A 12,281-nucleotide genomic window follows, 5' to 3' on the forward strand; every position below is an offset into this window, starting at 1 on the left:
AGAATAATAATAATAAAAAAGTTTTACAGCCGCAGTATCAATTTCTTAAACTTCCTGAAATGTAAATATATATATATATATATATATATATATTATTTTCATGATTTATAACACTTTTTTTTCTTGTCAAATAAACTTAGTGTTTTTTGTTTATCTGTTGATTAAACCAATCTCCGTTGCATTGACTATTAAATTAAAGGCAACAAGGTAATTAACTTTATTAAGTTAAACCAGCAATAATGTTTACAGTGTAATAGCTTTTTAAAATCTATAAGCATGACGATCTGAAGAGCCTATGCTGTAGAAGGACCATATAGCAGCCTGCAGCTCAAGATCAATATACAGTGATCCTCAGATGTTGCAAAGAACCACTGAAGAACCTTCGTTGAATGCACTATTCAACCGCTTTAAACTGGATTCATTTAGCAAGCAGTTCAGAGTGTCTGCGTGCAGATCACTGGTGTACAGTTCAGAGTGTCTGTGCTTGTAATGCTTTCCTCTACCAGTGGGAAAAGTCACAACATATAATTTGCTGTAAAAGTACAGCAGGACATTCGTTTGACGTTTTCTTTTTTTTTTTTTTTTTTTTCTTGCCAGTGAATTCAAATTTGGTACAATGATTGACAAGGTCCTATTCAAATAAAATATCCCGTGGAGAGCGTGCACAATTTTTTTTTCAACCGTGCATGGGAGGCGTGGAGCTCGCGCTTCTGACACTCTCTCCCGCAGTAGCTCTTCTCCAGCGAGCCTTAATGACATCACCCAGACACCGCGGCTGAAGAAAACTGTTTTTCTCAAGTGTGTGTGTGTGCGTGTGTGTGTGTTTGGAAGAGCAATGTTTTAATACAGCCGGACGTGTTCGAGCAGATCTTTTAATTGGAGCGTATAAAGCGGAGCAAATTCCGTGGGAATAGTTTGTTTTGAAAACAGAGGAGAGCACCAACATCGCCAATAGGTCCTTTTCTCAAAGAATGAAACTTCGTGTACTTCGACTTATTGTTTGTACTGTCTGTGTTCTCGACATGGAGTAGCTCGGAAGGGGTGGAAGCGGTGTTCCTTGACTCGGTTTCTCGCTTATGGACGACAGTAGTCCCCTTTCTCCAAAGGCAAATGCTTTCAGTATTGCCTGTCTGATTTCAGCGAGGGATCAAGCAGGAAACACAACATTTGACAAACACGCCACTAGCCTGGACAAGCAAGTGGTGCAAAACTGCTCCAGATCCATTAAAATGCACTACAGCACTGTCACGCGGGAGATGGAAGGTACGGGTACGATATTGACAATAACCTTGTGATTTGAAGGGCTCGCGCAGTTTGTTTAAATACTTTCGCGTCGCCTAGAGCGCGCGAGAAACGTTCAGTTATCGCCAAAGACACGTTTGTTTTAATATCGTAATGCAAAATTCAACAGCATGTTCTGACTATTTACGCCCAACGCACTGAGTAAGTAAACCGCCGCGCTTTCCTCTCCGTGCACTAATTTGAACAATAGACAGAAATGCAAATAAGGCTAATATGTCCTAAGTTGCACATTAGCTGCAACTTGTAAAACAGGATAGTCATTGCATGGTCCTCCAATAACATAAACCGACCAAGTAAGCATTAAGTATAGCGCGCGCAATGCAAAAGCCTGCAAAGTGCCGCAGAAATCTAGGAAACTCAGATTCCATCTCCAACCCAAGGATGAGCCTGTCAGACGAGCAGTGGCCAACAGCAAAATTGTGAGCAAAAGGAAATAGCATTCAAGAAATAGACGGGGAGACTTGTTCCTTTGCAAAATTGGTTGTTTGTCCATGTTGCGCGGGTGTTTGTTTGCTTTGCGGAAAAAAATTACTCTCCGTCGTGCCAGCTAACCAGTCTATTGTTAGAGGAGGGTGGTGTGGGCGATACACTTATCCAAAAGTAAATGGGTGCCGGAAAGCCCATTATAAGGGGCGCACTTCTCTGTCAATCAGTCTCGTCCCAAGGCGAGGAAAGGCACATTACCTGCAGTTCCTTATCTAAATAGAAATAAGAACCGGTTTTATCGCAAAGGGGAGGCCCTATGTGTGAGATAAGAGAGAAGTCTGGATTTCAGTTTAGCAGAGGGGCAGGACAGAGGCCGATTGGAACACTTCACAGCGCGCAAGCCTTTGAAGACAACGGACCGCGCATATACGCACAACTTTATACCATCGGTAATCAATACGAAGCTACTTAGGAAGGCGTTTTACAGGTTCAGCGAAAAAGAGGGAATTTCTAAGGCGGCCTTTCTAAGCACTTCATCTAGGCAATATGCGTTAACCTAGAAGAAGACCATCGTGGATACACTCATTAAAACGGGAAACTTTCCCATACGCGACACACTCGAGGACATCACTGTATATTTGATCATCATAGGCGAACTCCTGTATTCACTTGCATATTGTTGCTTTTACACTCGAGTCCTGCGCAAATTGTAAACCCAATTTTTGGAATGATTTCAGCAATATCAAGCCCGTGGCTGACGCAGCTGTCCCATTTTTGCGATGTTGCAGCCTTCACGACCAGCAGCCTGAGCAGTCTCAATACGCCCGGGAGTTACCATCTCTCTCCGTCGCCTGGGGATCCCTACAGCCATCATGAAACCCAGTTTGAGCCGTGCCCGGCGGCCCAGCACGCCTACAACTATTCCGGATCCAACCCAGCACAGGCCCCGGCACAGGGAGACAGCGGGACGTCCAACTGCTCCTCGTCGTCTTCAAGCTCAACTCCGAACAAAACGCTGATCAAAAAGAACCCTAAAGTAGCCAATATTAATGTACAGTTGGAAATGAAGGCGCTCTGGGATGAATTTAATCAACTTGGAACTGAAATGATTGTCACAAAAGCTGGGAGGTGAGTTGACAGGTTTCTATACTGAACTTTGAGATCATTTGACATCAAGTTGTTGTTTTAATATAATGTATCGACTTTTACGCGCAGGAAATTATAAAAGACTTGTAGCGATTTTTAATTTAACACAAAAAAACGTATACTGTTTAACATACAATTAATGTTTTAAATGTACTTCATAATCAATGTACTTGAACTGCTGATGGATTAAGCATTACATATCGTTTCTTAATTAATTAATAAACTATTGATCATTTTTAGGAGCAACTAAGAAATCTTAAAATCTACTTTTATCATCTTATTGTCAGAAAGTTCAATAGGTCTGATTCTGAATAAATTCCCTTAACAGTGCATTAGCTTAGCACAATCCTCATGGCCATTTAAAATGAAGTGTAAACAGTCCTATTGTGTGTATTTACACAGTGATAAGACAGATAGCATGAGATACAGTACATTTGTAGCTCACCTGTGTGCTAAAGGGCTCCTCGCTGGCTTTCACGATTAATATACATAGCTATAGTGTCTTGTTTGTACAGCACGGTGTGTTTATTCAGCTGAATGTCGAGTTTTAGCTTGCATTTACTTCGTGCAAAACAGACCATGATTAAATTAATACAAAATAAATGAATATATATACACTAAATGACTAAGATAAATGCGCGCGAGCGTACAAACATACAAATTCACACATGTATTTGGGTATAACCAGGCCTCAGCCAGGAAGTGTTATGCTCCAAGGTACGTTTCTATCAGCAAATTAGCCTATCTTTTAAATAAAAATCACATACAGGGAGAAGGCAGAGGGGAGCTGAATGACACATACCATAATTTTAGAAGCGTCGCATCTTCGTAAATGGGGTCACTAGACCACTACATGGACAGTTCATCTAGTTCAGTGTTAATTTCTTGCAGCTGCTGTGGCCTACTTCAACTCGAAGCAGTTCAGAGGCGAATAAAACATTGCTGGCGTCGGAATCAAATATGGCTTTTATTCTGATAGGTAGCAGAACATCGCGATAACACTCATCTCACTGTCAATATTTGCTATAGGCTACAGACCCCAGACATATGTTACACATAAAATGCTTTTTTTTTTCCCCCAAGGCATGTATTATTCTACTTATATTTCAGTCCAATTTGCCTTATGGCTAAACATTTACACAGAACAATTTTTCTTTCACGGTGCATCAGCTATAGCGTCACTATCCGTTCCAATAGGCCTATAGCGATGAATGGCTGTACGTCTCGGGAAAAAAACTATACACATTACAAATGTTTCGAAATGGAATTTTAGATTTAAAGTCGTGTGTTTTAAAGCGAAATAGCACTTTTGTTACCATTCATTTAGCTTGTCAAAATGTCTGCTATATTCATAGGCTATAGGCTACTCATTCTTTTTAAAGATTGATTTTTTTTTTCCTTTTCATCAGTAGGCCAGATTGCATTAAAAGTGGTCGAAAAGGACAATGAATTTATCACTTCAGCTAACTTATCACTTTAACTTTAGCACCAATTTGATTTCAATAAATTAAGACAGCTTAATTTTCAATTTAGTAGTTTTTTTTTACGTGTATATATTGAATGTCAGGTAAACAAACAAGAAAATCTATTAATTATTTCACTGCATGATTTTAGGAAGAAAAGAAAAGAAATCTGGAAGTTTTTGTGAAATAACAAATTAAGTTTAATATCCAAATATATCAAATACAATAGCCACCATGCTAAGTAGCTATACACTTAAAAACATAAATTTATTTAACCAATAATTCATAAAAATGAATTAACTAAAAGCAAATAATAAGACTACAAGTACTGATTCAAATACAGAAACAGTGTGATTTTCTTTATCGCCCAAAGACGCGTATTAAGATTTAACTTAATTTATCTGCAATATGGCATAAGAGGATCATCAATGACCCTTATGAAATCACAGCTTTGATTCATAATGATTTGCGTAATGCTCGATGCTAAACGGTGAAAGATGCGGCTAAAAGAGAGGGACATTAAAAAAAGGGGGCTACTAATAGTGCGACATTTTACCTGGTTGTCTGTCCGCTTATGTCTGTGCGCGCGCGCAAGGTCATCTGTCATTCCAAAGGTGCTCACTACACTCAATCTAAGGGTCTTTAAAAGCTACTTTAGCTTCACCTATCCACAACTACCGCCCTGAAAAGACACTCACGTTCACTGAACAATGATTCCAGTATCACTTTCACTGGTATGCAGCATGTTTCCTTCAGAAGGTTGCATGCAGAAGGGCTTATACGTTTTCAGAATAATGTATGCGTCCTTATGTGTTTGTTCTGCATAATCGACGAATGCATCCTTGTGCGCAGGGTTATGTGCGTGTTTGTGAATGAGAGAGAGAGAGAGAGAGAGAGAGAGAGTGAGAGAGAAAACTGCTATGTTTCATTGAAGGTCCGAGGTTTGCTGGAGATAATTCTTGCGCGTAACGCGGGCCTAATATTCTGTAGCCTATCAGTTAAACACATATTTGCAGTCTGTATAAGAATGCATGTAAAATTCCAAATTGTCAACAACATTTTGCAAAAATACTGTGCGGCATCACAATGAAAAGAGTCCATTTATAGGGAAAGATGTATATGAAATGATTTCATTAATAGAAAATAAGTAGATTGTTTATTCATAACCAGCGGGTTGCATTCTCCTCTCCAGACGAATGTTTCCTACATTTCAAGTAAAAATATTTGGAATGGACCCAATGGCAGATTACATGCTCCTGATGGATTTCCTACCAGTGGATGATAAACGATACAGGTATGCAATAAGCCTATGGCACATACGTTTACTTTTATGCATACACTCTCTGCATCAAAACGAATAAACATATTTCGACGTTACATCAAAGTTTCGTTACTATTTGAATGCGCATAATGTCATATAGTGAATCATATTTATAGTGAATATTATTATAAAGTGTTACCCAAAGAGCACAACATAACTGTCTGACGTTGCAAACTGAGTACTCATTCTCTCTCTTCTGTTCTGAAGGTATGCCTTCCACAGTTCATCGTGGCTGGTGGCGGGGAAGGCTGACCCAGCGACTCCAGGAAGAGTGCACTATCACCCCGACTCACCTGCCAAAGGCGCGCAGTGGATGAAACAGATCGTTTCCTTCGATAAACTAAAACTAACCAACAATCTGCTGGACGACAACGGACATGTAGGTGTTACCTTTTCTTTTTAAACCAGAGTCCTAAAAAAATAAATGTTTATAAATGTAAATTGCCTTCAATTATGAAATATTCGGCTTTTGTCATTGTTTTATTTGAGAACAGCACAGACCAGTGGAAGATTGAGAGGAGTAAATATCCTTAAATTACGCGTGTGACAAATCTGCACATTTAAAGGCAGTATTTAATAACACTATTATTGTATAATGATGTGGCAGTGGAACTAATTAGTGTATGGCTATTTATGTATATTCTGCATATTTCGGACGTTATTTATGCCTATATTGTATCATTAACGGCGTAAACACAAATGAGCATGGAAAAAATGACATCCACATGAAAGCTACATTAATTGCCAATAATTATTTAGACTTTTGATTGCTTCTTAGTTTTCACATTTAAAATGTATTTTTATTTTACAAATGTATTAATGCGAAGTACCTCACACTTTCCAAATAAGTTTCTATCTATAGGCCTAATTAATGTATGCTCTTCGGTAATCTGACTTTTACCTGCTTACTGTAGGCTACCTCGTTTTTGTCTTTCATCAATGGGTGGTAGATTAGTCAGTCCAGTGGCTCCAAAACTCGTTCACTAACCCTTCGTGACACTTTTAATCAACTAAAATAAATAAATAAATAAATAAAAACCACTAAATCGTATCTTTTCTTATAGTATTTCCAGCCCTCTGTAGTGATTTGTTGTTAAGTTATTGTGCAGGCTATAGGCCTATGTATGTATGTACTGTAGGGCCTGCATGTATTTATGTTTGATGCTGTGTTTATGTATTATCTCCTTGACTTGTACAGCGACCTTGAGCTTGGGAAAGGCGCTTTGAAAATAAAACCTATTATTTTATTAGTAGCCTGGTAAAGCGCGACACGTAATTCGCCTCAAAAGATGCGATGACAGCCTGATTTCTTTTTTTCTTTTTTTTTTTTAAATCATGTTAAATTATATTTATTGCTCTTGCAGATCATACTGAACTCAATGCACAGATACCAGCCCAGATTCCATGTGGTCTACGTGGATCCTAGGAAAGACAGTGAGAAATACGCCGAGGAAAATTACAAGACATTTGTGTTCGAGGAGACCAGATTTACCGCCGTCACAGCCTATCAAAACCACAGAGTAAGTGCTCATCTCTGACACTAATTACCACTTTTTAGAAAGGACGTCCTGTTGGCAGAGTTAAACCCACTAGAAGTTTACGGAGAAGTGCTAATGTAGCCTACTTATTTTGCTGTATGTAGCTATTTAATGTTTGTCAATCATGGCGGTTTCCTAAAGCACGACGAACCTAATAGAAATAAATCTGAGTATCGTGAAAGTATTTTTAGAATCGACTTGATGGCTTCTTTAAAATGCAAAAAATAAAATAGAAAAAATAAAAAAATATTGTTTTCATGTGATGTCAATTTACTTTTAAAAGCAATAAGTATTTAAATGTAGGTTATTATAATTAACACACTGTTCACTGTAAGCTGCCTTACATTTTTAAGCACAATCAACTTGGATGTTTAAATCATTTCAACTTAAATTACATTAAACTGACTTAAAAAACAGAGTTGAATCTGGTATAACAAAGTTGAAAATAGCTTAACTTATTTTGATGAGTTAAAGCAATGTAAAAACATGTTGACATAAAATACTGATCAAATATTTTACAGTTTTACAGTGAACACATAAATCATTTTAATGAAAGGCAAAATTAAAATGAAATTTAAAACGATACATTGACTATAGATGAGCTCTAAATAAAGACCGTGGTGTCACCGATCCTCTCGCGCAGCTGTCCAGTGTTTTTCTTCTCCTTTTTCGTCTGTCTTTCCTGCTCTGTCTTCTATCAGTTTGACCTCTTGATCTCTAACTCTCACCGCGGGCTTTACATTTGTTTTTCGACTCATTCCGGAAAATCACGCACACATCTTCATCCAGCGCTTTTCCACAGCCATGAGGCATTACCTCGCCTCGAGTGTTCATATTTAACATAAACAGTTTCCAGTCGGTGTCCAAATAAATGTTGAAATGTGTTATTGTTAATATAAATACAATCGTCGAGTGTCTACGCCCTTTCAGGAATACTGCACATGCATTAACAGTGCTGTGTACGCAATTAATTGGAGCGTAACATTGCAGAAAAATGAGTTTACAATTTAAAAAACGCCTTATAATAACACAAGCTTTGAGTGGACTTTGATAAATTATTATATGTATAAACAATCTCATTGTCTTAATAAAAATAAATGTACATAAATGACAACATTTTTCACGTTTTCACTCTCTTCCTCTCAGATAACACAACTGAAAATCGCCAGCAATCCGTTTGCCAAGGGATTCAGAGACTGTGATCCGGAGGACTGGTGAGAATTTTTCTTTTTGGCTGCTGCTCAACTAAGATAAATGTATTGGAAATATTATAAGGACATTTGATTTTGATATTGAACAATTAATGCAATTATAACTAACAAATTAGATAAGGAATTCAAATTTGTAGCATAACCGTAGGCTAGGCTACTGCACTCTTTTTTTTTTTTTTTTTGCTAACTTAACCGTTAAAATAGTAATGAACACGAACAGTCTTAAAAATAAAGCTTACAAAATGGAGTTTGAAAAGCAATGCCATAGAAGAGCATTTTTTTTTCTTAGTGTGAGAAACATTTTAATCTTAAGATCTTTTTTCCACTATAAAGAACCTTTTGTGCCATGGAAAGATTCCATGAATGTTAAAGGTTCTTTATGGAACCATTAATGTCAATAAATAACCTTTATTTTAAGAGTGTAATAAACATTTTTTATACAGTAAAAATTATACAGGACACTGTAAAAAAAAAAAAGTTGCTGCCTTAAATTAAGTACAATCAACTTGGATGTTTAAGTCATTTAAACTTAAATTACATTAAACTGACTTTTAAAAATGAGTTGAATCTTGTATAACTTATAAAAAAAGGTTAAAACTGCTTAACTTATGTTTATAAATTGCTTTAACTCATCAAAATATGTTGTCATAACTTACAATATAACATAATAAAAATAACATTTTTACAATATGAAAAAATATATAAATATTTTTTTTTATTAAAGTAACTTATAGTTAACCCATTTTGATGTTCTTTTTTAATTACAGTTCTTAACATTTATATTTAGAGCATATATAAGCCAAAATAAATCAGTTGAAAGACTATGATTTATTGCTCTGAATGTATATACAGAATTATATTTCTGCTAGAATACCATTAGACATACCACTCATTCATACACACTACAAAACAATGCATTCCAGAACATGTCACTGATTCTATCTTGCCCGCTTTTCAGGCCCCGGAATCACAGGCCGGGCTCTCTGCAAATCATGAGTGCGTTTGCTCGAACCAGGAACCCCATGTCCTCTCCCCCACAGCAGAACGGCACAGAGAAAGGTCTGTATATAAAACACAGCTAACAAAATCTCATTTAGCACTGGAAAAAAAATGTTTTAAAACAATATTCCTGAGTTTACAAATGAACATTTCTACAGTATGACAAGACGAATGGTCACATTTGCTGTATGGATAATATTGTGTGCCTATTACACATTTAAATCCATTACTGATCAAACAGTGCGTAGAGGAATGTACACTCACACGCATAAACATTAAACCGTATTCAGCTGTGATTACCGTGTAAAAGCCAATTTGCTAGAAATGAGCAACAGGCCTAAATAAAGGCAGTTAGGATTTTCAGTCGAGTAATGGCTCCAGTCTGTTTGGTCTCTCAGCATATACGTTCCACTGCGCAAAAGAGTTACATTTGTCTAGTTGAGCGCTGCAAATTTCAATACACAAAGGTTTGAACAGCTGCATGCCCGGAGGACATGCTCAGACTGAGATTTTTTCGGTCCTACGCTCAGTGTAAAATGATTTCCTGTGAGAATTTACCTCTTTGGCTGAAGGACACTTATGACTTATCCTGCCAATCAACCACAGCACGTATCATTCACAAACAAACTAAATTACACCACTTTTTCATTCCATTGTCTGGGCTTCCAACATTTGTAAAGAGCCATTCAAAACTGCATCTATACACAAACACACTCTTGTAAATAAATATTCATTATTGGTATTGATGAAGAAGAAGAAGAACCTTTAAAGGGATAGTTGACTCAAAAATGAAAATGCTGAGTTTCTTTCTTCTGCTGAACACAAAAGAATATATTTTAAAGAATGTTGACAGCACCCATTGAATTACATAGTAGAGAAAAAAAAATACTATGGAAGTGAATGGTTGCCGTCGACTGTCTGATTCTTTAAAATAACTTCTTTTGTGTTCAACAGAAGAAACAAACTCATACAGGTTTGGAACAACATAAGGGCGAGTAGGTGATGACAACATTTGCATTTATGGGTGAACTATCCTTTTAATGTCCAAGGAACTATGCTATTGCACAAAAGGTTCTTTATTAAAAAAATAAAAAATAAAAATATATATATATATATATTTTTTAATAATATATATATATTCCTGAGTTTACAAATGAATATTTTTACGAATAACGGTGCCATTTACACATTTAAATCCATAATCCATCCACAAACTAAATTACATTGCTTTCCCATTTATTGTCTTGTGCTTCCCACATTTGTAATAGTGTGAAGAATAATTTAATCATCGTTTTCACAAAGAAATTATTATTATTTTTTTCTATTGCATTGCTGGAAAAACCTAATTTTAAAACCTTTATTTTTAAGGCCTCTAATCAACAGTGTGATTGTGCAAACTAATCCTAAAAATATGACTCACACCTGGTTATATCTTGCACCATATCATATTTTGAAATCTTACAGTTTACAGTTTTTTCTTTTTTTTTTGTCCCGAACACAGAGGACAGCAGGCGAGAATATGACCGTGACCCTAGCGGCACTCCCCTCCACTCCGACCCCACTCACCAGCTGATGTCCCGAGTCCTCAGCCCTGCCCTTCCAGTCCTCGGCGGCCTCCACGCCGTACCCCTCACAGCCGGCCACCGCAGCCCACCCCACGAACTACGCCTCGACGGACACCCCCAACCCCCCGACACCCTGCACCATCATCCGTACAAGTATCCAACCAGTTACGAACACTATCTGGGAGCCAAAACCAGGCCGTCCCCGTATCCCTCACCGGGCATCAGAGGCCACGGTTACCACCCCCACATGAACCCAGCCACAGCCAACATGTACTCTGCAACAAGCGCACCCACTAATTACGACTACGGACCCAGATAATGACTCAGTCGGCACCAAATCGAGAGCCACACGGGACAAAACAGAATGAAAAAAAAAACAAAACACTTTTTTCGTGTGTCCCAGAATCACGAAACATGTCGAGTTTTCGGTTGGGCACATCTTTTGCAGTGGCTTCTTACAGATGGAAAGAGAAGCTGCCATATTTATTGAAGGGAGAGATGTCACAAATGTTGTGGATCATAAGGATGAGCCCAACATTAGCTCTGGACGGCCTGTGAACTCAGATTCAGAACAATGGCAAAGCACGTGGAAACTGCAGTGTTTGGAGTAATGAGGAGGACAAAGACTTCTAATGCATTATCACGGACTGGAACTGAACTTTTGTGTTGGATGCACTTTTTGTTTTTGCTTTTAAAAAGCCATAAATTATATATTACCCTTTGAGCCATCGAGCTTCTAGATAGATGGAATATTTGCATGTTGCGCTGTTTTGAAGGTGCTGAAATGCCCTAATGACTTTTTTTTTTTCCTGGTTGAGAATTAATAGTTTTTTTTTTTTTTTTGTGAAAACGCTAGACCAACTTTAGCAGGTCCATGAAGCTTGTAACGTGGCACTGACTTGCAGCAATTCAAATAAATAAATGAACAGAATGACTGTGCTGAACTTGTAAAATAAACATTAAATATTTTACCTTTAAACATGTTCCATTAGCATTTGCAAATCTAATTCTTTCCTTACTTAGAGGGAATGCAACTCATTGCTTTCATTCTCCTCAGAAGTCCAAACATGTTTCATTTGGAAAGAAATTATTGATGCATTACCACATAGAGAATTGCAATATTGTCAGTTTGGGCCTGTGATAGTAAAAAAATATTTGATTAAAAGTAAAATATTTATCAGTTTAAAAATATCAGATGAAATGGTTGAATACAGCTAAATTTAAATATGTATTACTTACAACTTTTTTTAAAAGAGGTTTGCTTTAACCATAAAGTCAATGTGCTCAGTCAAACTATGCAAATTCGCTTA

The 12,281-nt window shown here is 37.2% G+C and overlaps 1 protein-coding gene across 2 annotated transcripts; it reads left to right on the forward strand.

Annotated features, from left to right (window-relative positions):
* The first annotated feature begins 715 nt into the window (after positions 1-715).
* tbx1 (T-box transcription factor 1) lies at positions 716-11,957 on the forward strand. 2 transcript variants are annotated; one of them, XM_084114514.1, is made up of 8 exons: positions 716-1,263; positions 2,466-2,856; positions 5,530-5,631; positions 5,866-6,037; positions 7,023-7,178; positions 8,343-8,410; positions 9,366-9,466; positions 10,908-11,957. In XM_084114514.1, exons 1-8 carry the CDS (start codon positions 1,077-1,079, stop codon positions 11,288-11,290), a joined length of 1,560 nt encoding a protein of 519 aa, XP_083970640.1. In that variant the 5' UTR covers positions 716-1,076; the 3' UTR covers positions 11,291-11,957. The 2 variants fall into 2 exon arrangements, with proteins under 2 accessions (XP_083970640.1, XP_083970641.1); XM_084114515.1 differs by having other exon boundaries at positions 726-1,263; positions 2,517-2,856.
* The last annotated feature ends 324 nt before the right edge of the window (positions 11,958-12,281 follow it).

Source organism: Abramis brama, assembly GCF_963993115.1.
Source record: "Abramis brama genome assembly, chromosome: 5".
Taxonomy (NCBI): Eukaryota; Metazoa; Chordata; class Actinopteri; order Cypriniformes; family Leuciscidae; genus Abramis; species Abramis brama.

Excerpts from the sequence above, each read along its gene's own strand:
- tbx1 (XM_084114514.1), top strand. The coding sequence starts at position 1,077 with ATGGACGACAGTAGTCCCCTTTCTCCAAAGGCAAATGCTTTCAGTATT. Across the intron at positions 2,857-5,529 it reads ATTGTCACAAAAGCTGGGAG|ACGAATGTTTCCTACATTTC; the intron begins GTGAGTTGACAG and ends TCTCCTCTCCAG. Across the intron at positions 9,467-10,907 it reads GCAGAACGGCACAGAGAAAG|AGGACAGCAGGCGAGAATAT; the intron begins GTCTGTATATAA and ends TCCCGAACACAG.